Source organism: Sander lucioperca, chromosome 1 (assembly GCF_008315115.2).
Source record: "Sander lucioperca isolate FBNREF2018 chromosome 1, SLUC_FBN_1.2, whole genome shotgun sequence".
Taxonomy (NCBI): Eukaryota; Metazoa; Chordata; class Actinopteri; order Perciformes; family Percidae; genus Sander; species Sander lucioperca.
Window position 1 is genome coordinate 23,048,136 of NC_050173.1, and position 26,602 is coordinate 23,074,737.

Below are 26,602 nucleotides of genomic sequence, written 5' to 3' on the forward strand. Positions count from 1 at the left end.
GAAAAAAGTCATAATCTAGTATGTCAAAAAAAGTCATATTATGTGTAAAAAAAGTCGAAAAAAGTCATAGCATAGCATGTCAAAAAAAGTTGGAAAAAGTAATAATATAGTATGTCGAAAAAAGTCATGGTATAGTATGTTGAATAAAAGTTGTAAAAAATTCAGAATAGTATGTCGAAAAAAGACAATGTATAGTATATCGAAAAAAGTCATAATAAATCATAGTATAGTATGTCAGAAAAAAAGTCATAGTACAGTATGTCGAAAAAAGTCGGAAAAAGTCATAATATAGTATGTCCAAAAAAAGTTATAGTATAACATGTCGAAAAACATCGAAAAAAAGTCATAGCATAGTATGTTGAAAAAAATCATAGTATAGTATGTTGAAAAACGTCGAAAAAAAGTCATAGTATAGTCATAAAAACATGTCAAAAGAACTTATAATATAGTATGTCTAAAAAAGTCGAAAAAAGTCATAGTGGAAAATATTAGAAAAAAAAGTCATAGTCAATAGTGTGTCCAAAAAGGTCGAAAAAAAATGCATGGTATAGTTTTTCAAAGAATGTCGAAAGAAAATCGTAGTATAGTAAGTCGAAAAAAGTCATAATTTAGTATGTCGGAAAAAAGTCGTAGTATAGTATGTTGAATAAAAGTTGTAAAAAAGTCATAGTATAAGTATGTCAAAAAAAGTCACAGTATAGTATGTCGAAAAAAAGTCATAGTATAGTATATCGAAAAAAATCTAAGTATAGTATGTTGAAGAAAGTTGCAAAAAAGTCATAGTATAGTATGTCGTGAAAAGTGGTAGTATAGTATGTCAAAAAAAGGTGATGGTACAATATGTCGAAAAAAAGTCATAATATAGTATGTCCAAAAAAGTTATAGTATAGTATGTCCAAAAACATCGAAAAAGTCATAGCACAGTATGTCGAAAATGTTGAAAAAAAAATTCATAATCGAGCATGTCAAAAGAACTCATAGTATAGTATGTTGAAAAAAGTCAAAAAAGTCAAAATGGAAAATATTTGAAAAAAAAGTCATAGTATAGTTTTTCCAAAAAAGTCGAAAAAAAGTCATAGTATAGTAAGTCAAAAAAAGTCATAATCTAGTATGTCGAAATAAAGTCATAGTATAGTATGTCGAAAAAAAGTAAAAAAAAGTCTGAAAAAGCAATAGTATAGTATGTCGAAATAAAGCAATAGTATAGTATGTCGAAATAAAGTCATAGTATACTATGTCGAAATAAAGTCATAGTATAGTATGTCGAAAAAAGGTCATGGTACAGTATGTCGAAAAAAGTCGGAAAAGTCATAATATAGTATTTCGAAAAACATCAAAAAAGTCAGTACAGTTTGTTGTAAAAAATGCATAATTTAGTTTGTCTGGTGTCCGAGGCTGTCATACAAGGTGCCACCAGCTCATCACATAAACTTTCACACACCGATGGCACAACATCCGGAGCAATTCGGGTTCAGTGTCTCTTCTACATTGGACTGCAGGGCCAGGGATCGAATCACTGACCATTGAATTGGTAGATGACCGCTCTAACACATAGCTACAGCCGTCTTAGTCTCACAGTCATGTCAAAAAAAGTCATAGTATAGTATGTATTAACTATGTCATAGTATAGTACATAGTCATAGTATTCATACAAATGTCATAATAATTCCCACATTATATTTCCCACATTTATCAGATTCATTCAACATAATTCTGCTCCATATAATTTCCCCAGTCACCCCCACCCCCTGCAACGCCACCCTCACCAGGCTAGAATAGAATGAAATTCAAAAAAAAAAAAGATATTCATGGTCCTCGGAAGATAAATTAGATAGAGAAGCATGAAAATCCATCCAGTAAAAAAATACCTGACCTTTGACCTCAAAATTTGTAAAAAATATATAGTATGCCTTTTGTTATACGAGCAATGAAACTTGTGTGTTTCAAACTGGATCGATCTGACTTAGTTGAGAGTTAATATCAAAAGTATAGACTACAAAGAAACATCTGACGGAAAATTATTTGCATTAGATGCATGGGGCTTTAGGATGGAATGCACACAGAGCACAGCATGTCTATGCGGGGGTTCCAACAAACCAGCAGGGGTGCATCGATAAGGACTTTGAATACTGTCAGTACCCAACACTGAAGCTGAGCCTCTATAAGCCGCTGGTGGGCGAGAACATTGTCCTTGCACCTATGTGCCTGATGTGTATTTAAAAAAAAGATAATTTAAAACAAGCTACTTGGACAAACGCTTTATTTTTCTGGTGTGTAATTTCCTATTGATTTCCTATTGTTTCCTGGAAAGCACCATGTTACTAATGATAAGGAATTATCTTCCTTATAATTACTTGAGAAAACACGATGCAGCGCCACAATCAATTTGTTTTGGAAACAAATATTCTCACTATACTGTCACAATAAGCCACACAATTTTAGACACTCAATAAACTCTCCATGTGCTTTCATCACCTTCAGGATAAAATCAACTTTTCACACAAGATGGCTTTCAATGTAAAAAGCTGATTGCCATGAAATTGGATAAGCACATACAGTATATTCTCCCAAAGTGATAAACTCTTTTGTTTTTAATGACCCTATCATTTGTCCTCTAGCAGCATCCACATAACACGTTTTAGCCTCACTACTGATAAAGATGCAAAGCAATATCATTAGTATGTTTGATCCTTAGAGCTGCTTCCTGGCCTTTGGGGTTTTGGCTCATATGCAGTTCATTTACAGTAAGATGATTTTATTATTGTCTCAGACTCTAAATGTAATCTATGTGCACAGCTGTGCATTATTTACATACTAAAATGGATCTTTAATTAAATTAATTCACATTCAAATTCAATTAAAGAACAGAAGAGCAAACACCATGGCATCTCATCCTCAGTTTATGTCCTGATTACACTATTAAGTGTCTACATCTTATTAAATATTAATTTCAGTTGCAAATGGATTTTTTCTAGAGAAGGAAAACATAAATTAACACTATGGGTTAGTAGCGTTAGGATGATCCTAAACTGGAGGTTCCACTCACATCACAGTGTACACCCATGAATAAAGTCACACACACATACATCTAGTGCATCATCATCATAAATAGTCTCAGTGGAACAAGGCCGAGTTGATGGCAGTGTCAGGGGAGCAGGTGTTTATGCCTCTCAGAGAAATAAGACAGCTTAAATTGTAGACTGAGAAAGGCTGACCCCCCCCCTCTCCTTCCCTTGTGCAGCTATCCTCAATCCATCTCCCTTTTCCCCCGAAGATATCTTTGATTTTTGTTCTTTTGCTTAAATTCTTTTCTTTTTGGCTTTACTCCTTCCCACTCCGCTCTCCCATCATCCTCTATCTCGTATTGTGTTTTTTATCCTCTTTCGGTGTCAGTGTTGCTTCTTTTTTCAGTGTCTAAATCTCAGAAAATCCTCTCCACTCTGCTTTGTTCCTCTTGTGTTCCTCCCAGAAAGCTCACAAACACTTTAATTCATCAGTATATCATGGTGTCTCCCATTATCAGCAACATTCAGACATATACATGCATACATTTGTAATAATCTGTGTATAAATAGCCTGGAAAACATTTAATCATTTCTTTTATTTACAACGCACTGCAGTAAATGTTGTGTCTATGACAGACCTGCCCACCACACGGTTTATAATCCTGCTTGATTTGTTAGGATCACAAAGCTCCTCTGTTTTCAGCGCTACAGAACATCCAGCAGGAAACTCTAAATCACAGGGAGGTTCGCCAATAAACAGACACTGTGCATTACATCAAAATCTCACATTTCTTTTAATTATAATGAATCCACACTGAGCACAATGCTTCCACATCAATATATATATATATATGACAATCTTTAAAATGATGTGAGGCTTGGCAGGGACCAATATGATCCTTCTTGCACAATTCAAGTGAATGCCCTTGAAATTTGATGTGTGCATGCACTGGAGAGTAACTGATGGTGATGAAGTAAGGGGTGAGTGGGGGAGGTGAGTAACATCAGTTAATCCACACAGTGCGGTGGCAGCGGGCCTCAGGACGAAGTGGCCCGGAGCTCTCAATTTATCAGCCTCAAAGCTTCATCTTGAGTCCAAAGAGCTTCCAAACTTACATCAACCGGAAAATACTGTGCCAAAGTGCAGCATTCATACTGTACAAGACATATTCAACAAGAAAGTCCAACACCTTGTGCTATCAATAAGACTGTATGCATGTGAACATGTAGGTAGAAGTCTTATTTGAGGAGTAATACTGTTTAAATGGAGTCCCAGCCCTGTTGAGAAAGAAAATCCCCTTTTGTTTGTATTTATTGCATACCACAGCCTCTGTTGTTTTTCATGCTGCTACTGTGTAATTCCTGTAGGACAGGTTTGCTTATATGGATCATGAACAGCGTACATCTGTGGTCACCGTTTACCAAATGCACCATGCTTGAGTTGGAGCACAAGTGCACAGCCTAATCCCTATTTGAATTTCCTGGTGCGCTGTCCTCCTCAGCAGCTCAGGATCTTGATGAAGGCCCGTCTGAACTCGATGTTAAAGGTGGTGTAGATAATAGGGTTGAGGGCACTGTTGACATAACCCAGCCAGGTGAAAGCACTGTAAAGCCCAGGAGGCACGTAGCATGTCCTGCAGTGGGTGTTCAGAATGTGAGTCACAAAGAAAGGCAGCCAGCAGATGAGAAACACCCCTGGAGCAGCCAGAGAGCAGAGAGGTATGAAGAGAGGACGAAACAAAAAACATAAGAGCAGATTTGTAAGAAACAGTGTGTTTGTCTGCTGTAACACGAGCTGCATAAGCTAGCTACCAACAGTAGTAATCAGTCGTTACTTCAAAAGTTATCTAATAATAATTAATGTAGTCATTAGCTAACTACATTAATGATTATGCGGGTTTACGGGTGATAATGAGTTTAGAGTAACAATTGAAAAAGTTAGCATGCTGAGCTAACTATCTTACTACCTATAGTAAGTGTGGGTTACTTTTAAAGCTAACAGTTAGCCAATAATGCATAATAATTTATGTAGGCCTAGACATTAGCCAACTACATTAATCATGTTGTGGGATTTGAGGTTATGCTTGAACATTCCCTAAAATGCAACTGTAAAACTAAAACAAATTGTCTAACTACAGCTGATAAACTTCTTCTAGCGACGGTTATTTCATCCAACAAATTCTGCAGTTGCTGCTGGCTATAGTTGACCTGCCTTTGTTGACTTTTGTGTAAAATCAAAGACCCATTGCTTCAAACATTACTATGAATTTCAAGTGGTAAATCTGCTGCTCGTTGAAAACTGCCTGTGTGCCAGAATGAAACGCTTGACAGGCTTAGCAAGGGGTCAATTAAAAGACTTTTGGTTCCCAATTAACCTTTATGTGGTAGTCATACTCAAGTCTTGAAGTCACTTAATATGCCCAGCAGCAGCCAACAGGACATAGTTTATTATGTATAAACAACTGTAAATGCAGCAGCATACTAAACACTCATTAAAGTCAAGCACTATAATTGGGGTCACAACATCAGAGCAAAGCACTAGTCAGTTGGGTGAAAAGCAGGTGGGAAGTGGGCAGGACTGAGATGTGTGCCACAGTTTTTCACTGACACCAGTGTAACGTAATGAGACACCTCTGATTACATTTTTGTCAGCGAGATCTATGCTGTGCCAGAGCTAACTTGAACGGGCTTATAGCAACCTGGCTGATAATTGAAGCGTGTGGAAGCTGTGTCAGGAGCTAGAGTGTGTGTCTGGACACACACTGTGAACCCGAAGCCAGCCAGACATTTTTAACATTTCAACTTGATTTATTGTGGCGCTGCAAAATAGGCAGCAAATGCACAGGGAGTAGGAAAATGTGCTGGTGTTACCATCGCCAGGCGAGAGATCAGTACAGGTGACCTGGTACATATCGCAATCAGGAAAATGTCAAAGGAGTTGAAACAGAATAAACAACTATCTATGTTAAGTGTTACCATGACATTAACATTTTCTTTCCTCAGCCACTTAAAACAATCTCCACTCACCAAGCACAATGGCCAGCATCTGAGTGGCCTTTTTCTCCCGTGCGTGCATGCTCCTGAATCGTGAGCTGTTAATGTGAGAAAGCGCCATCGACTGCAGTGACGTGTGTGTTCGTCCATTTGACAGATCCTTCACCTCGCAGCTCATCCTGACAGGAGCCCGTTCGCTCTGGCTGTTCTCCTCCGCCTCCTCCTTCCCTCGCTCCTGCTCCAGATCCAGCTCGGTGCGGCCGCAGGAGGCGTGGCTGATGCTGCAGCAGTTCTGCATGTCCACCGGGGGCAGCACAGAGTTCTCCACAGGTCCTGTCTTTGGGCGTTTGCGCCACAGGCAAACTGACAACAGGTTTGGCTTGGAGGGACCTGAAGGCTCTACACTCTGTTGTCGGGACAAATGACACACAATAACGAGATCAGCACACATGTAATCATATTAGTTTTATTATAGGCTATGTTATGTCATTAAAGCTGCACTAATTCATATTTTTATATAAACAATAGATCAAATGACTATATGTTATATCAAAGGTGTTGGTTGTAGGGACCAACCCAACTCTGTAGTTCCCCTCAGCTCTACGGAGTGTTTTGGCATCTTTCAGGTCATTGTTTGGGTTTTTTGGTCTGCAGCTTTAATGTTTTGGTTCACTCTCACAAATGGCAGACAAAGTTAGCAGCTATCTGGGGAACGTAGTGGAGCATTTAGCTGTCTGAAGAGCTGGATATTTTCCTTGGGAGTTGGGGAAGACCAAAACAGAACTAAAAGGACTGAATATTGGACCTTTGTTAGGTGCCAAGAGACATAGGTCTAAATGCTGCTCAGTGTTTGCTCAATGTGTAAATAGCTAATTGTTTACTAATGACTTAATTCGGTGATAATGAGTCAGTGTTGTGTTTTCAGCTAGTTCTGCTGTCTCCAATTGCAAAAAAAAAAAAAAAAAAAAAATATTGCAACTTTAATGTTTCAATTTAAAGATATCACAGTTCATTGCTCTGCCTTCCTTCTTATCTTCTTCTCTTTCTATTGAAATATTACCGTCATCTTATCCTGCCTTGACCTCATGTGGAAAATATTAGAAGCTGAGTGCTACTCCCCTGGCCAACACAGTGGGGCGTATGACTCAGAAAGTTATGGCCAATGCATCTCAAAAGTGCTGTTCAGACAGACTGAAAAAGGTGGAAAAGCTCCTCCTGCACCTCTTCTCCAAGTTTTTAAATCACATATGCAAAGTTAGTATTCAGCATATATCAGTGTGACTGCAATATCTGGTAAATACAATATTTAATTTTTTTATAGCCTTGTACCAGCAATTACTTCCACTTTCTAAAACGTTGCAAATTCAGCAACTACAGCTCCAATGAGCTTTTCCCCCTTGGAGCAATAACAAGCATCATTAACTAGTTTTAAGTATTGTGTAATGTATATTTATAGTATAGCCAGAAATGTTCATTTTCAGTCTTCTCTTACTAACACACTCATCTCTTTACACATTTTCCTTTAGGTGTAAATTATAGATTGTCATTCCCTCGGCCTTAGCAGTCTGTGGATTATGCAGGTGCTGTAGTTTTTTTTTTTTTTTTGCAGTGCGTCACCCACAGACTCTGTTCAGCTGACAAGTGACCAGGTGACGAAAGCCACGCTTCAGAATCACAATTTTCAGCTCCTTCTCAGACTCCTGGGCTGCGACCACACAGCGGAACAAAAATAACTCAAGTGTGTATGAACATACACGCTGACAGACTCCCATGAAAAGCTAAAAACAGAACCTCTTTGCTTGCCACCATGTCACAATACGCCAACACAGTCAATATGAAAGTTAGTCAGGCATTACTGTGCTGCATTCAGCTAAACTAAAGCACTGAAAAAAATCTATTCAAGAATTTCACAGTTGTGTTGGATCTCTAGTTTAAAATAGCACCCACCACTTTAATCCTTATAGGTGACAGGTCCTGCTTTGCCTTGGGAGTCTCCTCTTGTAGACAGGTCTCCTAGGGGATGAGAGGGATAGAAAAATGTTCAGAGAAATGCTACCCCTACCCCATCAATATACACATACAGAAAGTCTCTGCCATTCATTTGAAAAGTCATTGATTCATCTCTACAGTATGCATCTCAGTGTCTCCCAATGCAGACATGAATACCGATTCACGTCTGTCATGTTTTCAGTCGCTTTCACTCCTGAGCCAAACGTTGCTTTTGAAACAAGCCTCCTTCTTCATATCAGTATCCTTATATCCTACCGTATTATGTTATTTGAAAACACGCTGCCATTATACCAATCTCAGCCTCTCCTCCAGCTCCAAGGCTTGGATATTGTCTGTCTGTCTGTCTGTCTGTCTGTCTGTCTGTCTGTCTATCTATATATCTCTTTACACAAGATAAATAAGAGGGACAGAGAAGACTCCTCCAAATTAAATTGACTATATTTAGCGTGACAAGCCATTTTAATTAAGAACAACTTCATTTTGACAGTGACAGTCGTGTCAGCTGCTTATGAACCAAATTATAAATCTTTTCTACATTTCATCTTTGACCATCGGAGAGGCCAATTGCACTCAGCCTACATTTACATTTTACAAAATTATATGGCTTTTTTCTCCTATTAGAGCAACACAATATTCCTGAGATTATTCTGACATCTCCTCCAAACTCTTTTACCTGCAAATGACTTATAGGAAATTATGCAAATGAGAAAACCGGCTTTTACTTTGGCAATTTTGCAGAGTTTCTCAGACTTTCTCATACTAATGGAGCCAGTTATCAGGCTTAGGGGGAGGTTTTGCTCTTGAGGTCTAACAGAAAAGGAGTAATATAAAGGTAAATTGTAACTTGCAAGTCATTATGGGAATACATAAAGTGGGGGGATGTGAATGAGGGAGACAGCCTGCATTTACATGAGAAATATAAAGCCGCAGAGAAAAACGTGTATCTACAAAGAGTCAGTTTATTAGGAGCTAAATAAATAGCAGCATTATTCTGAGCTTGGCCACCATGAATTAACTTTATACAATCAGATCTAAAGGGTTTTATAATGGTGGATAATAGTATTTTTCTCTGTATAATTCAGATGCCATGTTCTAATAAGACACCCTTTATAAAGGATTAATAAGTTGTAACTAATAACTGTATTAATGGTTAAAAAATCCTTTACTAATGTTAACAAGTTAAATAAATGATAATAAAACATAAAGTCTGCATCATAAATGTCATATCACATCAAATATCACATAAAATGCAATCATATAAGTCTTCAGTTAAACATTTTTGTAAGTCATAAATAAACGATAATAAACCATTATGTCTGCCATAATTCAAAGTACCATAATTCAGCAAAAGTGAAAACACTAACAAAGATAATGGTCTCACCACAGACGGCAGAGTTGAGCCTGGCTGCACCTTTCCGCTGGCCTGGCCGAAGGTGATCCTCTTCCGCCTCATCCTGAGGAAGACGTAGATGCGGATGTAGACCAGCAGAGTGACAATAAACGGCAGGTAGAAGGACACCACCGAGGAGTAGATCACAAAGTCGGGGTTGGAGATGGAGCACACCATGGGGTCATCTGAGTAAAAAATAAGAGAATAGGCGTAATTTATAGCCGACCTCTGAGCCCAGTGCTGATGCTCTCCACCTGTAAAATGACTTTGATGGCTTGTCCTCTTTCATATTCGCCATACGTACTTAATCATACAGCGATGATTGTGAGGTGGAGGCATGATTGATTTGACTGTAATTGCGCTATTAATTTAGAAAGAAACCATTTGACATCATGACAATAATAATAGCGTACAGTATATATCAATTTTTCAATCAATATCTAGCGTTAAATATCTATCAACTGAGCAAATAGTGCTGCAAATTGAAATTAAAAAAAAAAAGACAGGCTCTGACCACAGCTGTGAAATTCATATTGCATATTGCATGTCAGTGGCATGAACAAACAGAAGTGATTTGCATTTATTGTAAGTAGACTAAACTAAATGTCTGTGTCTCTGTGAGTAGCTGTCTGACTAATGTTTCTAATTGTGTATGTGCAGTCATGCTATTGAAATTGAAATTGAAATAGCTCCTGGTGATGTCTCTTGCAGTTCTCTGTCCCTTTTATTGTGTGGTGGTTCATTCTTCGTCACACAAATGCAGAAGATGTGATTTCATCAGCATAGCAAGTTAGTTATTGCTCAGTAATCCCTCCATCTCTCCACACACAGTAACCTCATTTAACCAGAATTCAATGCAATATTTGAAAGATTAACAAATGTATGCATTTTCACTTTATTGGGAAAATGCCTTCTTTTATTGCTGCTATCACCACTACTCCTTCCACCTATACACACAATAGAATTCTAAATAAACACAAAAATAAGACAACTCCTACAGTGCACTAAACCTCACAGATAAATAATATACATTTATTACACAGCCTTGTTGAATACTTGATTCTAATTGGTCAATCACAGGTAAATATAACAGACTGTTGCCATGGATGCAGTTCTGATCATAGACTCTGGCGGACCATTTTTAAATCAATAAAAAAATTCAAAATCAATATTTGTGCTCATATGAGCTCGTACCTCTGATCAGCGGATCGCACATTTTTGTTAACAAGTGAAACCACATGCAAACCAGTGGTGAAAAGCTCTTTTTAAATTTGCTGAGTCAAATATATTAGTATAATTTTGGATCTTATTTATTTGGATTTTATTTAGCAATAGTGGCTTTTCCATCCATTTTGCCACAGATTTGTTGGGTGTTTGGTGTTTTAAGCCCCCAACGTCGTCTTCCAGGCAGCGCTGCCTGGAAGGCACTAGAATTAGGCAATGGTTAGGGTTAGGGTTAGGTGCCTTGAAGTCAGTGGTCGCAGCGCTGCCTTGAAGTTGACGTTGGGGCCTTAAAACACCATCGAGTGATTTGTTGACAGCCAATATCTGTGACTTTGGATTACAACTCCAAGGCTTTCTCCCACTCGGCTGTTCCTAATTACGGCCTGAACGATATGACATGAAAGTAGCATTATTAAACATTTATCATGATGTATATCATTCAAACTCAACAAGCTCTAGTTTTTAACACAAACAGACTCTCTGTTAAACATGTTACTTCTCAGTCCCATCATCAGTGGTGTGTTCTCAGGCTTGACAAAGCTCAAGACAGAGTCACAAAAACATTATACAACATTTCACAGGCTGAGCAGTACAGTCCATGACTAGTAAATTGACTCTGGCATGCTAAATTGGTGCAATGCACCTTTAAATCCCATTTTAGATTGCATGTCATGTCCCACTGCTGACCCTACATGGCAAGTAGACTGAATTTTGACACTCAATTTCATATTAACACGGTGCCTTCGTGCCTTGCATTCTATTTTGTATCCTGCATGACCTGATTCTTCGCTACGATGCATCCAGACAGGAAGATAGGAGTCCTAATGTTGTTGACCTGACCTGTGGTGTTGAAACCAAACAGCAGCGGACAGGAGACAGTGAAGGCCAGGACCCACACAGTGGCAATCATCACAAAAACTCTCTTCCTGGAGCGATGGGTGGTGTTGTACAAGACGGGCATCACCACTGCTGTGTACCTGCAGACACACACACATTAGAGTCTGTTCAGCTGTGAAAATATGTGTGTACAGGGGATAGGAGAATAGGTGGTCCAGAAAGCTAAAATATTGGACACTGAGAACAAAAATATATCAATATCATGTGCAATATTACTTTTATCACTTTTTTCAATTTCATGCACAATATCACTGCTGAGAGAAAGCAGATAATATAAAGACTAACAATAGAGCAGCAAAGCAGGCATTTCTATCTAGAAAATATTTTGGTATTCAGCAATAAACCAAGTGGAGCTTTGATTTAAGAATTAATCAGCACACTATACGCCATGAGTGTATAATGAGTCCGGGAAAACTAGGCTCACATCAAGCAGCAATTATGCTGGACCCCAACCCAAAATGGATGTGATGTTATGTTTAAAGCCAGATAACTACCATGATTGTTTATCCTCATCAGAATAATTACACTGCTTCTTCTCTGGGCAAAATGCAGGGCTAAACCCGGAGCGCAGAATTCACTAAAAATACTCTTCCCTTCTGCCATGATGCTGTCTGGTTTAATAAAAGCAGAGATGAACAAATGGAGTAGGTAACAAATAATGTACATGATTTATTGATAAAGTGCTGTTTTAAGTTACACATTTAATTGAGGATGAAAACAGCTGCTGCTCTGAGAAGCCTACGCCGTAAGTAGGCCTACTTCACAATACCTTCACCATGTAGTTTAATGCAAGAACTTCCTTTCTGTTGTATTTTTATGCTGCCTCCGAATAGCCTGGTTTGACCTTCCTTTTGACAGACAATGAATCTTTCCTGCTATCATAGCAACGATTGCTATAAACTTATAAATAAACAATGCTGTCACAAAGGTTGAGTGGGTGTGTTGAACACTATCAATGACACAGAATGCCCCTGGTATTTTGCTCTAATTTAGCACCTCACAAAGCGTGTGTTGCTGTAGTGGTGTTGTTGACACGTCTAATAATCAATCACAGAGAACCGCAGGGCTCCAAATATCTTGATCCCTCAGAAGCAAATTGTGCATTGTACGTACAAACATAGTGTATGTACCAGCAGGCATGTAACCATGTGCAATGAGAGATACAAAATGTGGGGAAAAGGGATTTGGTAACCTGTTAGGGGGCCCTGGATCATGTTGCCTCTAAGTTCCCATTAAGACCCAGCCCTGACTGCAAGTTTTTTGTGTATTAATTAATTTGTGGCAATCTAAACCGTCGGCCAATTGGAGGCAGCAGAAACTGACTTGTCATCACTTGTTAAGTTGGTATGGTGAACAAACAGTTGCCTTTAACACATTCAGTAGTTACAAAACAACAATCATTCATTTGGAGTCGTGTTGTAAATAAAAGTCCAATCCTTTCTTTTAGCTCCATTTTTGGTCTCTATGAACTCCTGAGGGACATATCTGTCTCTTTAGCTGCTAAATACTCTGCTGTGTTCACCAGCTAGTCTCTAACTGAGTCTGTCTGCTGTTTTTGTGCTGGGCAGGTAGTTTACAATGAGTTGTTAGAGCTATTTCACTAAAAACAGCTGCCTGCTGCGGCTGAAAACAACACTATGAGAGGAAGTGAGTGTGAACCAAAACAGTAAAGTTTAAATGAGCTGAAACTATAAAGCTCTTTGAAGCCGAGGGGCACTGCAGGGTCACATGATAATCCTCTGTAGGTTCATCACTACGAGCAACACCTTACACATATTGCCGCATTGTTTTCACATTGTCACTCGAATGGTTAGGTGGCAAAACTAGATTTTGATACTCTACGAGACCTAGCCACATCATTAAATAATAATGCAGGATCAACTGTTATTGTGCATAAGAGGTCTTGGTTGGTAACCCAGCTTTGTAACTGTCGACACTATGAAAGCACACATTGGAAGGTCTTACTTACTAACTGTACAAATACAGTGCTACCTTATGTAGTACTTTATTCATACTATGTAGTTGGACTCTTGATGCCTGAAGGTTTTAAGTTCAAAGACCGTAGAGAGCATTTAAATATTAACTGTGACACAAGAAGAAAACTAAGCAAATAAATATTTTAAATACAAGATGCACATCTACATTAAAGGTTCCACTGATGCATGGCACAGTTTCTCCTACAGTAATGCAAACAAATGCACAGCTATTAGACATAAACAGACTAGAGTCTGAACCTGGAAGATCAAATAAAAACCACACGGTGTACATAAAATCTCCTCATTTCTGTCTCTTCCTCACTGTCTCTCATTCTGTCCCGCACTGACGCACACAGATGTACACGCTGACACACATTTATCAAGAGGAAATGAATATGGTAAAATATTGTCTTTCTCCAGGAAGTTGTGAAATATCTATGAGGTGAGGTGAAGAAGAGAACAAGACCTTAAAACATGGAAATCACACATGGTCCATCATGGATGACATCCATACTGGAGGTGTCACGGCAAATTTCTGTAGTCATACACAGTAACTGCAGCAAGAAGGTACACACACACACACACACACACACACACACACACACACACACACACACACACACACACACACACACACACACACTCACTCACCTGTCAATGCTGATAGCACACAGGTTGAGGATACTGGCGGTGCACATCATCACATCTAGCGTGACAAAGACGTTACAGTAGAGCCGGCTGAAAAGCCAAGCGCCGCCGACCACCTGCACAGGACAGACAGGCAGATTATCAATGCACACGTTTCTCTTTCCCTTCTTCACCGTGAAGTGTGACATACCTATTGAGCGCACACATGAACACAGACACTTGCACATGTAAAAGAAAGGCAAGGAAGAAGGAAATGCATGAAGACAGTTTGGACTTCATTAAAAAGAAGGATAAAGAAAAATAAGCTGCCAAAAATACTACCATATTCACCTTGATATGTTGAACTTAAGCAGTTATGATAATAGGGGCATTAATTAGGCTAATTTATGCATGAATTAAATATGTTTAAGTCACTTGTTTTCAGATAAGACTAGCTGCAAAGGGCAAATGTGAAAATGGTCTGTGATGATGCGTCATGATAGATACAATTCATAATGTTGTTAAATCTAATTATCATTGACATGACATTGACCAACAGGCTTTCACTTAGGCTCCATAATGCCTGGTATTGCCTGTCTGACAAAGATAAATGGAATTCAAACTCCATTGCTGCTGAATCTTTTGTGTCCATGAAATGAATATATGCCTATACCCACACAGAGAGGCGGTGGGCACACATGGGAATACGCACGGGCACGGGCAAACAAACAAACAAACAAACACACACACACACACACACACACACACACACACACACACACACACACACACACACACAGTATAGTACAAAGATGTAAATAGAAAGAAAACAACTCAGCCTGTGAAAACAGTTGCATAATGTTTTCCACAAACTAGGGGTATTGAGTTTAAAATATGTGGATGTTGAATAGGCAGGGAGGGTGTAAATAAATATACTATACAATTACCAGTGGTGGAATGTAACTATGTACATTTACTCAAGTACTGTACTTAAGTACAAATTTGAGGTACTTGTACTTTGCTTGAGTCTTTTCTTTTCATGCCACTTTCTACTTCTACTCCACTTCATTTCAGAGGGAAATATTTTTACTCCACTACATTAATCTGACAGCTTTAGTAACTAGTAACTTTACAAATGGACGGTTAAACACATAACTGTTTTGATCATTTCCAGTTTCTAAAATGTATTATAAAAGTATTTTTCTGCATTGATTACATTTACTTTTAATACTTTAAGTACCTTTTCCTAATGGACAGAAAGATCTTAGAAACGGCAAAAACAGTATTCTATTACAATTAGTATATTACTGTATATACTGTATACACTGAGTTTGTAGTATGGAATTAGGACACAGCATAGGGAAAATGTCCTATTTGTGGCATGCAACTATCATCTCTTTAATATTTTGTAAGGACTTCTCAAATATAGAAATGACTCCAATATACACAATATATACACTGCATGTACACAGTACATGTTTGTACTCAGTCACCCCCTCACACAAAAAGGCTGAGGCTCACATGTGGGCACATATTGAACATTATGTGCACAGTGTGGGGAAATTATGGTGACTCAGTGGGGCTCTGCATACACCTTGTATCGACTGTTTGAGCGAAATGTATAAGATCTATACTTTTGCAGCAGTTAATGTGCAAAATGTCTCAGTAAAAAGACACAGCAGGAGCAGCAAATGTTAGGACCGGGGACAGGAGATAGAGTATCTGTCAGAAATCTTTTTTGTGTTTCCACTGTTTTCTATAAAGTAAAAATAATATCATATTCTGTGACAATAAACTTCTTTTTGGAAAGTATGTGAAACAGGTGTAGATGATACCAAACCAAGTTTTTGGAATTTTTCTTGACGAAAGGTGGAGGAACAAAGTGTTGACCCAAGAAGAAATAATCCGCATGTGGATTTATTTATTCTTGTACGCAGGAGTACATTTGTACCACTTAATCTTACATTTTCTGTCAGATCTACCTGTATTCCATAAAATAAAACACCATGAATAAAATCTTGACCTTAAAGAGGGGTAACCTCCACACTACCAATGGAGCTGTTTCCGAGTCAGGCTGTATATTTGCTGAGGCTGAGCAGCATCATTTAGGAAGATTTGTAGAAAGTGAGCTCTCTGTCATTGCTGCCAATACAGCCACTTCCTTCAAGTACAAGTCATACATCAACTGTACCATGCAGGGATAAGATGGCTTGCTCAAGGGCAAATGATTGGTACCTGCTGAGGGGTGGGGAGAGAGATACTCAGTCACTTTTCCTGCCAAGACACATCTGCAGAAGCAAACCAGCAACCCTCTGGTCAAAACAAGCTAATCCCCCATCCTTCAGATTCTAGAGCTCGCAGGGTGATGGTGCTCACAGTGTCTTGGGAGTTGAAAGTCTTTGCCTCTGATTAATATGTTTTTCCCCCAGCCTTATATAAGATATTGACCTTTAAATTACTGCTAAAATAATGAATATGGTACCAATTATTATATTTGTATCATACTATATTTTAATGATTAATCCCTTATGGGTTTAATGATTTATTAAATTTGAAATTTGCTTCAAAAGTTTTGATAAAAATGAAATTCACAGATTTGCAGTTGCCTCTATGTAATTTGCAGCCCAGCCAATTACCCAAAGCAGATGAAGTCATTATTTCTTAATACTCAATATGTCCTTCAGCAATTATGTATAATCTGTAGGAATGGTGAAGCACTATAAACCACCTGATATCATCATTACTGTCGTCCGATCACCCACACAGCTTTCACTTTGTAATGAGCTCCAAATGACCCTCATCCTTTTTCTCTCTGACTGTAGCTCCATTTTCCTGTTGCAAAAGTCCACTTTGTCTCCCACCCAACTTTCTGTCCTCTCTTCGCCTCTCCAGCGTCAGCTCACTGCCAAGCATCTGTATTTCAATCTCTTTCACATCCTCCGTGCTTCCTCTCTACTTCCTTACCCTTCTTTCCCTTCAGAGCTCTAGAGATGATTCCCAAACAGAGGTACTTGCAGCACAAGCGGTACTTCTACAGTATTGTTGCTGGGATGGTGGGTGGAAAGATTATGGGGTAGCTCAGCCAATTTAAAAAATAATAATTCATGATTTGATTAAAATAAACGTATCCACATATTTGTGTTTAGGGAAGAAAATACATCCAATTAGCATTACAAATTGGTCATTTAGTAAATGGACTGTCACAATAACCAGTAAGCTACTAGACGATATGCTGACTGCACATTACTCTCCTCCTTTAAACCTGAGATAACTGTAATACCTTAAGGCCATGTTTTGCAAAAGAGATTGCATGGAAACTAGTAAGCAAGCAGAATATAAATTAAAACTATAATTTTGAGGTACTTGACAATTTTATTTTTCTTTACACTTCTAATCCACTACTTTTTGTAGGTAATTTTTGGAGGTATTTTACTTTTATTACACTACATATATTTACCAGCTTTAGTGCCTTTGCAGATTTAGATTAATAAAAAATAAAGATAGACTAATACGCAACAGTATATGAAGTAATCCAGTAGTCCAGTAATATACATTATTCAGAAATGGGTCATTCTCTGTAATGAGTACTTTTACTTTTGGTACTTTGAGTACATTTTGATGTTAATACTTTTGTACTTACAATTTTGAATGCAGGATTTTTACATGTTAGAGGGTATTTTTAAAATGTAGTATTGCTACTTTTACTCAGGTAAAAGATCTGAATACTTCTTCCACCGTTGCCTGAAAGTAAACAGTTGAAATAGTTACCTAAAAGTAGCTTTTGGATAAATGTTTGAAATAATTAGCTACAAGTAATGGATCAACTCTTGAAAGAGTTTGTAACAGTTAGCTAACTTACAGTAATTGAGTAATTAAAATAGTTCAAAATAGCTCAAAGTAGGCTAATGGATAAATGGTATAAGGTCCAGCTTCTGTCACAAAACCGTGTTAGTTATGCAAACTTGACCAAACCAACTGTACACATTGACAATTCAACTGTATGAAAAAAAATGATTGTAACAATATCCTCTGTTAGCCTGTGTAATGCACTTGTAGCCTACTTAACATCCACTTTGAAATAAATTTAAATGAACTGAAATGTAATTTAAGTCAGATAAAAAAAAAGGATTGGAAACCAGTCTACGTTAGATCAATGATCCCTCTGTACACTAACATTTAAATACAAACACCCTGAACTCCTCACCTCCAGGTACACAGCCCAGGGCATGACCAACGAGGCCACGAGCAGGTCGGCAACAGCTAGGCTGACCACCAGATAGTTGGTGGTCGTCTGGAGGGAACGCTCCCTCAGAACAGCCAGACACACCAGCACATTTCCAAACACGATGCCCAGGATGAGCAGGGAGTACAGCATGGCATAGTAGTTACGCTCGTCCTGCCCTGATTCCCCTGAACTCTCATTCCTCTCTGAGTCCCATCCGAGTCTGTCTGATTCGTTCCAGACCTGCTCTGCGCTGCTGAACATCGCCATGGAGACGCCACGGTGACATGGGAGGTGAGATGTTTGGAAGACCTACCAAAGGAAAAGAGCATAGTTTGGTGTTTACCCATTCATCACATAACTTCCTCTCTTTTGGATTCACAGACTTAACATTTCTCACATCTCATTAGTCAAATGAAAGTCTAGCATATTAGCCATCAGATGATGGTATCAGCATCGTTTCAGGTCAGAAGCCTTGTGGGAAATATCCCTTGGTTCCTAGGAACAGTAGTCAGATTAACTGATAAATAAAACAGTATAAAAGCATCCCTGCAGTAATGTTCATTGCTGTATACACTGGCACAAGTGTTTTATTTTTTTCTGCTGAATGAAACATAGAAGCACATATTGTTGCCTCCTTAAGATACTGGTTCCTATACAGATAATCAAATCCATAACGATGCAGCAAAAATTCATGCTCTCAACAGCAAACTTCATTAACAGCATAATGCATTTTTGATTGTTCCAGTCAGCCTCTCCCTTCCTTCCTGAACAGAAACTCCAAAGCAGAGATGGTAACTTTAATGAGTGGCTGGCAGTGTGCCTTTGAGCAGTGTCAGTGAGGTTAACTCATCAGGGAGGGGTAAGAAGTCTGTGATGCCACCCTGAGAGGTTGGCTCTGGTCCCGGGCTCTGCTCCTCGCACTCCATCCTTCCTATCACTTATTCCTAATCCTCCCTATCTGGCCTAAATCCAGATAATAGCGCTGCTGTTGTAGTGCTCACACTTGTGTCTACATGTTAAACAAAGTGATCAATCTTATCCAGCTCCACCCCTCCTTTCTCTTTCTTTGACAAAATATAGAGAATGACACAACAAACTAGGATCATTTTTAGATCTGGTTCAAACCCAGGAGGCTTTTAAAGATTTTTCCTGGTCTATAATCCCACTCAGTGCCTCAGTGGCACCAGTATCACATGATTGTCCTCAAGAGAATCTAGAAGAAGCAAAAGAAAAAAACAGTACCAATACCAGTCTCCTAATGGAAGTGAGTTTATCACATAATCAAGTGTGACAGGTCACAAGGAATGCAAATAATAAAACTACTGTACATACGCAGGCATTTTAATTTTTTATCTGAGGACACTGGTTATGTGATACAGGGCTGCATAGTGCTCCAGTGAATGGTTTGTTTCTATATTGTAGATCAAGGGCTGATTAAAACTGATTTCCCTCTTTTACTCTTTTGTTCCCCCTCATGTCAATATGCAGAGCTCTGACCTCCTCCAATCATTGGACCCTCAAATGCACACCTAATAATGCTCATATTGTTGTATGCTCTAACGCAATTAGGGAGGATGTAAGGGTGCGTTACTGTATTTAGCTGCATATAGGAAGACATAAAGCAACGTAGTTATACAGTATTAATCAATTTTAACAATAAATTAGAAGCATATCAGTTAAGGGTTATGCAGCAAAAGACAGGGGGTATTAGATATATAGGGGTATTTTCCTTCCAAATTTAAATTGGCTGCCAAGTCAAACCTTAATGTAAAATTCAATTAAATTCAGGCTCCACAATCCTGCTTCCCCACACGATCAACTATGAGAGCACGTGCACAATGGAACAATTAGCAAACAAAAGCATAAGAATTTAACACTGGAGCAGAAACATGAAAACTTCAAAAGGGTGTGAAATAATGCTGTGGTGTTTATTATGATTTTTAGACCAAGGAGGCAGAATAAGTAAACACAATTACCTGTTACGGTTTCCCAGAGAAGAATTCATCAGCTACCATCGAGGATAAAAGCATCATCCGTGCAGAGTTAAAAGTTATCCGGTCATCGCGTCCAGCACTGCGAGGCGAGCAGCAGCAGTAAGAGCGCTCGGTGCTATTGCGCACAGGCGAATGTGAATGTGGTAAGCTCGCAGATGAACCACTCACTTTCTACATTTTCACCAATGCTCTGTGGCTGTGTGACTGCCGGTAACACGCGTTGGGCTTTTTTTACACCTTGATTTTGCAGCCACACGGGAGGCGCGCGTGTACGTGAGTCGTCAAGAGTCTCCCTTTGCGTGTTTAGTGGTGCAGTGACAAATGAAGGGGACTAATTATCACAACCCCAAATAAAAGCTGTTTTAATGTCAGAATTAACTATTTTTTATATTTAGTTTTAATGAAATGTCTATAATACAAATTATCATATTTCTGTTACATTCCCATGGGACTAGACTGGACTGGTTCAGGGTCATGCTGAGGAGTAGCCTACTCCTCCTCAGCGTGACCCTGAACCAGGCGGCCGTGCTTTGCTGGAAGTGACATTGCACAAAAATAGTTTAATGTTGGCCTCATACAGGACCAATAAAACATACAGAACATAAATTAGGACAGGCTGGGTGTATGTAATAAAACACTACTGTGTTTCTGTATCTTACTGATCCCATTCCAACCCCCATTTCCCACAAGAAAACAAAAAAAAGATAAAAAAAAAGTACCTACAGCCTAGTGTCTTATATCTCACAATTGCAGCCAATGTGCTTTGTTTTATTTAAGATAAGAGTACTAAGCCCTGCAGAAGCCAAACAAATGAGATCTGGACCAAACTAATGAAGTGTCCCAATAGAAGATGTTGTTTTTCCTCTATGAACCAGTTCCAACTTGCAAAGAGTCCAATTCCATTATAAAAAAAAAAACAGAGACAATTTAATAGACCTTTCTGTAGCACATACTGTATAAATACATGTTTTCTTTTTTTAAATAACATAAATGTCAATTGGGAGGCAAATGAAGACCCCATAGCTCACATTTCTATATACAAATTACAGCACATGTACTCAATGTAGATTTCATTACAAAGCCTCCCATAAAGTGCATTTAAAAAAAAAATCAGTGAGCAGCAGGAGGTTGATGATCTGTTCCATGTAACCGCATGCAGCTGACAAACAGCCCTAACTAATCATTTTTCACCACCAACCTGGAGTCACATTGTGTTTTACCTATTGTTAAAGTGCCCAAATGTCCTTGAAAATTTGGGCCATTCTTCTCCACAGCAGCATGCTGGTAAAAAGCTCCTGTACACTGCAGAGCTAAAGAGAATATGAATACACTGTAGCTGGCATGAATCCATACATTTGAAACTTGACAAAATGAATGGTGTGACATCCATAACACATGCTGAAATTTGACTTTGGATGAGTGGTTTGTAAACTCATTTGAAAACATCCAATAAATATATCTAATAAATCCAGATTTTGCTTTATACATTTTAATACATGTATATTATACAACATGCCAGCTACTGGAAATGTGATTTTTTTCTCTGGAGAGGCTATTGAATTTCTGAGTTAAACATGCACAAAAATTAAGTTTTTTTAATAGAGGCACATCCAAATTTCTTTTTCACGGTAAGTGAGAGGATCAACTGATGTATAAACCCACAGTGGGCCATCACAACCATTTCAGAGATCATAATAACACACACACACACACACACACACACACACACACACACACACACACACACACACACACACACACACACACACACACACACACACACACACACACACACACACACACACCTGCTGTATCGTTGATGTTTTGCAATTAACCCAGATGAGGGAGGATAGGATGGAGGGTGAAGGTGAAGTGGGATTTGCTTTCCCTCTGAATGAGGCATCTATGGACCTTGTGCAGATTGGGCTCCGGACAGCTGCTCACAGAGCTGTTACTCACAGGATCCATACCTGTCTAGACCAATACCTGTGTGAAGGTCAGGCCTGAGAGGGTTTTGCTCCAATTACAATAAAAATAAAGGAAAGTGGTAGACACAAAAGTTGGACTTGGTTGAAATTTTGCTGCCATCTACTGGTCCGGAGATCTAACTACTTTTATATCACACAAACTCACAAGCTGTGTCCCAAATCCAAACTACACATTAATTGAAAGCAGGTTTTGAGTATGTATGTCAGAGTATGTTCACACTCAAAAAGAGACAAAATAAAGTGCACTCAAAACAGTCTGTATGCATATTAAAAACTTGCACAAAAGGAAAACTGGGATGGTTGGGTGGGTTGGGGTTGGGGGGGGTATCTTTCACATTGGTTAGTATCTGTATAACACAGCCATACTATGTTTGTTTACATTTGGTCCAATATGTGCTGTAGAAAATGCTACATGGTTTAATGGAAAATCAATAAAAAATTGCTAAACAAAAAAAACATCTTGCACAAAAGGAAATGGAGAAACTGGTTAAGGACGCTGATATTTTTAAGATGCTAACTACAAAAACAGTAAACTACGACAATTACTACATAGCTTAAAAAACTGAAAAAAATAGTGTGTAGTGTGAATGGGACAAACTGCAGGTCTACACAATACAAGTTGAAATTTTTATATAATTTAATGTGAATCTGATTTGTAACTTATAAACAGTCAAGTCAATGTTGCTCAAGACATCGCTCTGTAGTTTTGTATTAGTATTATATTTGATACAAATATGGCGGTAAAGCGCAGCATTTAGTCCAGATTCATTTTCCTTCTTGCTCTGCCCACTCACTGTACCCTCCTTTATAATGTCTCGCCCTGAGAAAAAGAAGCATAAAGAGAAGAGCTTAGTCTCTTATCACTGTTGTTTGTTTTTCTAGTAAAAAGGTCATACAGCGTTCAACACACCAAAGCAGTGTCAGTGGACATTGTACTCTAGTTCCAGCACCAGGACTGATTAATAATTACCTAACAACACATAAAATGTGTCATTTATAGTGCTACATATCTCCACTACAGCACATTGTGTGTGTTTTAGCAGGGTCCATATTATCTAGCATGATTGAAATCAGAGAGTTTAACAGTGGAGTCACTTTTATTCATTTTTTGCTCTTTAGGTAATACCTGTCGCCTTCGATCTTTAATGGGCCATGTAATAATTGGAGTACTGGATGTTTCATGTGTATACAATAAAATCTGCTGTCATTTACAGTACCTGCTAAATCCCAGCTGACGGGCGATGTCCAGTGCTTTGGCACTCCTGTTGCCACTTTTGCAGTGAAACACAATGTTGTCGTCATCTTTCCCAGGAGCCTTCACTTCAAACGTCTGCTGAAAACGCTCTGGGGACAGCTTCAGAGACTCCTCCAGGTTGCCCACTGATATTCAAACACAAACAATACGAGAGTAACAACACATAGAAAACAGCTCTTCTTCCCACTTTGCACGTGTTAACACTTACGTGGGATGTTGACAGCATCTGGAATGCGCCCAGCCTGGTATTCATCAGGATTTCTTACATCAAACAGCTGAATGTCTCGGTTGGACAGCATTGTCTTCAGCTGAGAGTAGGTCACCACTGAAGCTGAGGGGGAAACATAAAATATATACACTTTACCTATTAAGTTAAAAATCATTACATTTTTTAACGGATGCCTAAACAAAACCTATAAACTCACCATCCATTGATTCAATGATAACCTGGTTAATTTAGCATATAGTGCTGGTAAGTGCTGTGAGGATAAACCAAACCCTTTCCCTACTGACAGACTATTGTTGTCCATTTGAAACAAAACTGCCATAGTCAACCAAACTCTCTGTTTCAAACAATCACACGAAAAACACTAGATACACACTCTGCAGTTCATTCAGTTTGACAAAAGGCCTACTGGTAGGAGCTTTATGCAAAATGCAGCCTCCGATAATGCCATAAATCACTACAGTGATGACTACACGTATTTGGTAACCAGTGCCACCAACATACGACAGTAGTGGTAAACACTCAAATAACTCTTTAAAGCGACCCAGCATATAAAGAGACAGTCATGTAACGTTAGGCCAACAGTTAGCTATATTAAGGTGATTACTGTTGGACACAGCCAAGTATAACAGGATTTTATTTTTATTTTTTTACCGCTGTCGGATGCTTCTCCGCATTTGGGACTTGAGGTTGTAAAAGTGCGTAAAACTGAGCCAAATGTCGGGTAAGACCTGCGGTTCACTTCCGCAACAACCTGGCAGAAACCTCGAGACAGAACACAAGACAACATCGTGAAGACAAATGCCCCGTGCAGACTGCTGCTGAGAAGTGAACACATTCTACTCACGGAAGAGAAACTACTGTAAGATTATGCCGCGAGACCATCTGCATATTGTATGCGCGAGACTTTCTTCTTCTTCTACTTAAGAAATGTCCCACAAGAAGCGCTGCATTTGACGCTTAGCAACTTGACACGCCACCCTCAGGTTGGAAAGGTTATAGCCTAGGTTTCATCTTTCTGATTAACTAGGAGGAGGAGTAGGCCTACCTCTGCCCCATCTCATGACATACATGTCTGTACAGGGAACATTAATGTTGGTTGAACTGGTCGCAATTCATAGACATATGCAATGTGGCTAAAAAAAGGTTGGGAATCAGTGCAGTAGGCAAGTTGATTAAAGACTTTTACTTCTTCCAACCAGACTATTAATCTCTGCTCACTGCATTCCTTCCAGCCAAATTTAGTCAAAACTGGTTTATATTCTGAATCCAGAGAATCCATTGTTCTGGGATTCTTCATAGGCGTCAGCAGGAACCGATTCAACACAAAAGCCTAAAGACAGTGTTGTAAAACTGGGCCAGGTGGCTGAAAATGGAACTGGACATATTTTATTCTGTTTTACACTGATGGATCCATTTATCATGATAGATGAAAATCACACTCGTCCAGCAGATGTGCTCATCAGGTTTCTCATTTGTTCATTTGTACATCTCCATCGTGCAGTGGTCAGAGAAGTCAGCTGAATTGGATCATGTTATTTTATGCACAATTGCCGGTGAAATTGAACATGATGGAAATAAGGTATAACCGTCCAAGCTGGGTGTTAAGATGAATGGAACGCTTGATGAAAAAAAAATGATCAGAGGTGTTACCCAACTTTAGATTGTACAGAATAAATGCTATTTATAGACGTGTGGAAAGGATTTCATTTACTCATGTACTGTACTTAAGTACAATTTTGAGGTACTTCTAGGCTATTTTACATGAGTATTTCCTTTTTCTGCTACTTTAAACTTTTTACTTCACAACATTTATTTGATAACTTTAGTTATGGTTACTTTTCAAATTCTGATTAATAAAACAAAATATAATCAACAAATATACAGATGTATTATTGCAGGTTTATGATATGATAAGACTTTATCGATCCCCATTAGAGAATTCACAAGCAGTATAATGTATAAAGTCATTTAAATTAGCCCCATCAATAAGTATAATCCAATAATACATTATTCTGAAATGGGTCCTTCTGCATAATGAGTACTTTTACTTTTGGTACTTATTTAACGCTAATACTTTTGTACTTTTACTTAAGTATACTTTTGAATGCAGGACTTTTACATGTAACAGAGCAGGCTACCTCCTCCTCCACCACAAGCAGTTAGTAGAAGAATAAAGGGATACAATGCAAATAGCTTAGGCTGTAGGCTACTTAAGTAAAGTAGGCCTAAAATCATCCCAAAATTGTTGGCTACTTAAATACAGTAATTTAGTAGGCTACTTGGTTACTTTCTACAACCAAATACTGTGGAAATTAAGTGTAGACTATACAAAATAAATAGAAAATGAATCATCACCTCTGGTCTGTTGAGTGATTTATACCATTTCAAAGTTGTTGTTTCAAATGTGGAATTGGAGATATAATCCTAATCTGAAATTTAAATCAATCACTTACTATGACAAAACCTGTTTAGTGAACGTATGGAAAGTGTTTAAACCGAAACTGCACTACAGAGAGGGTTTTAATCCTGATGCCGTTTAGCCTAGCCTACTCTTTTTTGGGGGGAGGTTATCTGCTGCACAGCAGAAATGACTATTAAAAGAGGAAACACAAGGAACACAAGTTTTATGATTTATGAGAGTCCAACCAGTCTGTATCATGGATGTATAGGCCTATAGCCTAAGTATAAGTCTGTACTGGCTGAATTGGCTTGAGTCACTTCCCAGTAGTGTTTTGAACAGGTTTTGAACGGGATAGTCAGCTGTCACATCCAAACACAGCCACGCCTC

The 26,602-nt window shown here is 38.5% G+C and overlaps 2 protein-coding genes across 5 annotated transcripts; both read right to left on the reverse strand.

Annotated features, from left to right (window-relative positions):
- Positions 1–3,582: 3,582 nt before the first annotated feature.
- drd3 (dopamine receptor D3) lies at positions 3,583–20,794 on the reverse strand. Of its 2 annotated transcripts, none has more exons than XM_031282125.2 (8): positions 20,325–20,794; positions 18,328–18,657; positions 14,148–14,260; positions 11,464–11,600; positions 9,391–9,584; positions 7,947–8,012; positions 6,033–6,405; positions 3,583–4,639 (listed from the first exon to the last, which is right to left on the reverse strand). In XM_031282125.2, the coding sequence occupies exons 2-8, from the start codon at positions 18,613–18,615 to the stop codon at positions 4,512–4,514; spliced, it is 1,299 nt and encodes a 432-aa protein (XP_031137985.1). In that variant the 5' UTR covers positions 18,616–18,657; positions 20,325–20,794; the 3' UTR covers positions 3,583–4,511. The 2 variants fall into 2 exon arrangements, with proteins under 2 accessions (XP_031137985.1, XP_031137984.1); XM_031282124.2 differs by having other exon boundaries at positions 3,583–4,700; positions 20,325–20,787.
- Positions 20,795–22,952: 2,158 nt separating this feature from the next.
- On the reverse strand, positions 22,953–26,325 carry si:ch211-161h7.8 (thiosulfate:glutathione sulfurtransferase). Of its 3 annotated transcripts, XM_031282128.2 has the most exons (5): positions 26,317–26,325; positions 24,466–24,629; positions 23,794–23,916; positions 23,548–23,710; positions 22,953–23,150 (listed from the first exon to the last, which is right to left on the reverse strand). In XM_031282128.2, exons 2-5 carry the CDS (start codon positions 24,599–24,601, stop codon positions 23,096–23,098), a joined length of 477 nt encoding a protein of 158 aa, XP_031137988.1. In that variant the 5' UTR covers positions 24,602–24,629; positions 26,317–26,325; the 3' UTR covers positions 22,953–23,095. The 3 variants fall into 3 exon arrangements, with proteins under 3 accessions (XP_031137988.1, XP_031137987.1, XP_031137989.1); XM_031282127.2 differs by lacking the exon at positions 26,317–26,325 and having other exon boundaries at positions 24,466–24,658; XM_031282129.2 differs by lacking the exons at positions 24,466–24,629; positions 26,317–26,325 and adding an exon at positions 24,011–24,150.
- Positions 26,326–26,602: the final 277 nt, after the last annotated feature.

Coding starts and splice junctions, on each gene's coding strand:
- drd3 (XM_031282124.2), bottom strand. CDS start 18,615: ATGGCGATGTTCAGCAGCGCAGAGCAGGTCTGGAACGAATCAGACAGA. Junction 11,601..14,147: donor TGTGCTATCAGCATTGACAG/GTGAGTGAGTGT, acceptor GTGTGTCTGCAG/GTACACAGCAGTGGTGATGC. Junction 4,701..6,032: donor GATGCTGGCCATTGTGCTTG/GTGAGTGGAGAT, acceptor TGGCTGCTCCAG/GGGTGTTTCTCATCTGCTGG.
- si:ch211-161h7.8 (XM_031282127.2), bottom strand. CDS start 24,649: ATGTGTTCACTTCTCAGCAGCAGTCTGCACGGGGCATTTGTCTTCACG. Junction 23,917..24,465: donor CGGAGAAGCATCCGACAGCG/GTAAAAAAATAA, acceptor TTTCCCCCTCAG/CTTCAGTGGTGACCTACTCT. Junction 23,711..23,793: donor AGATGCTGTCAACATCCCAC/GTAAGTGTTAAC, acceptor TTTGAATATCAG/TGGGCAACCTGGAGGAGTCT.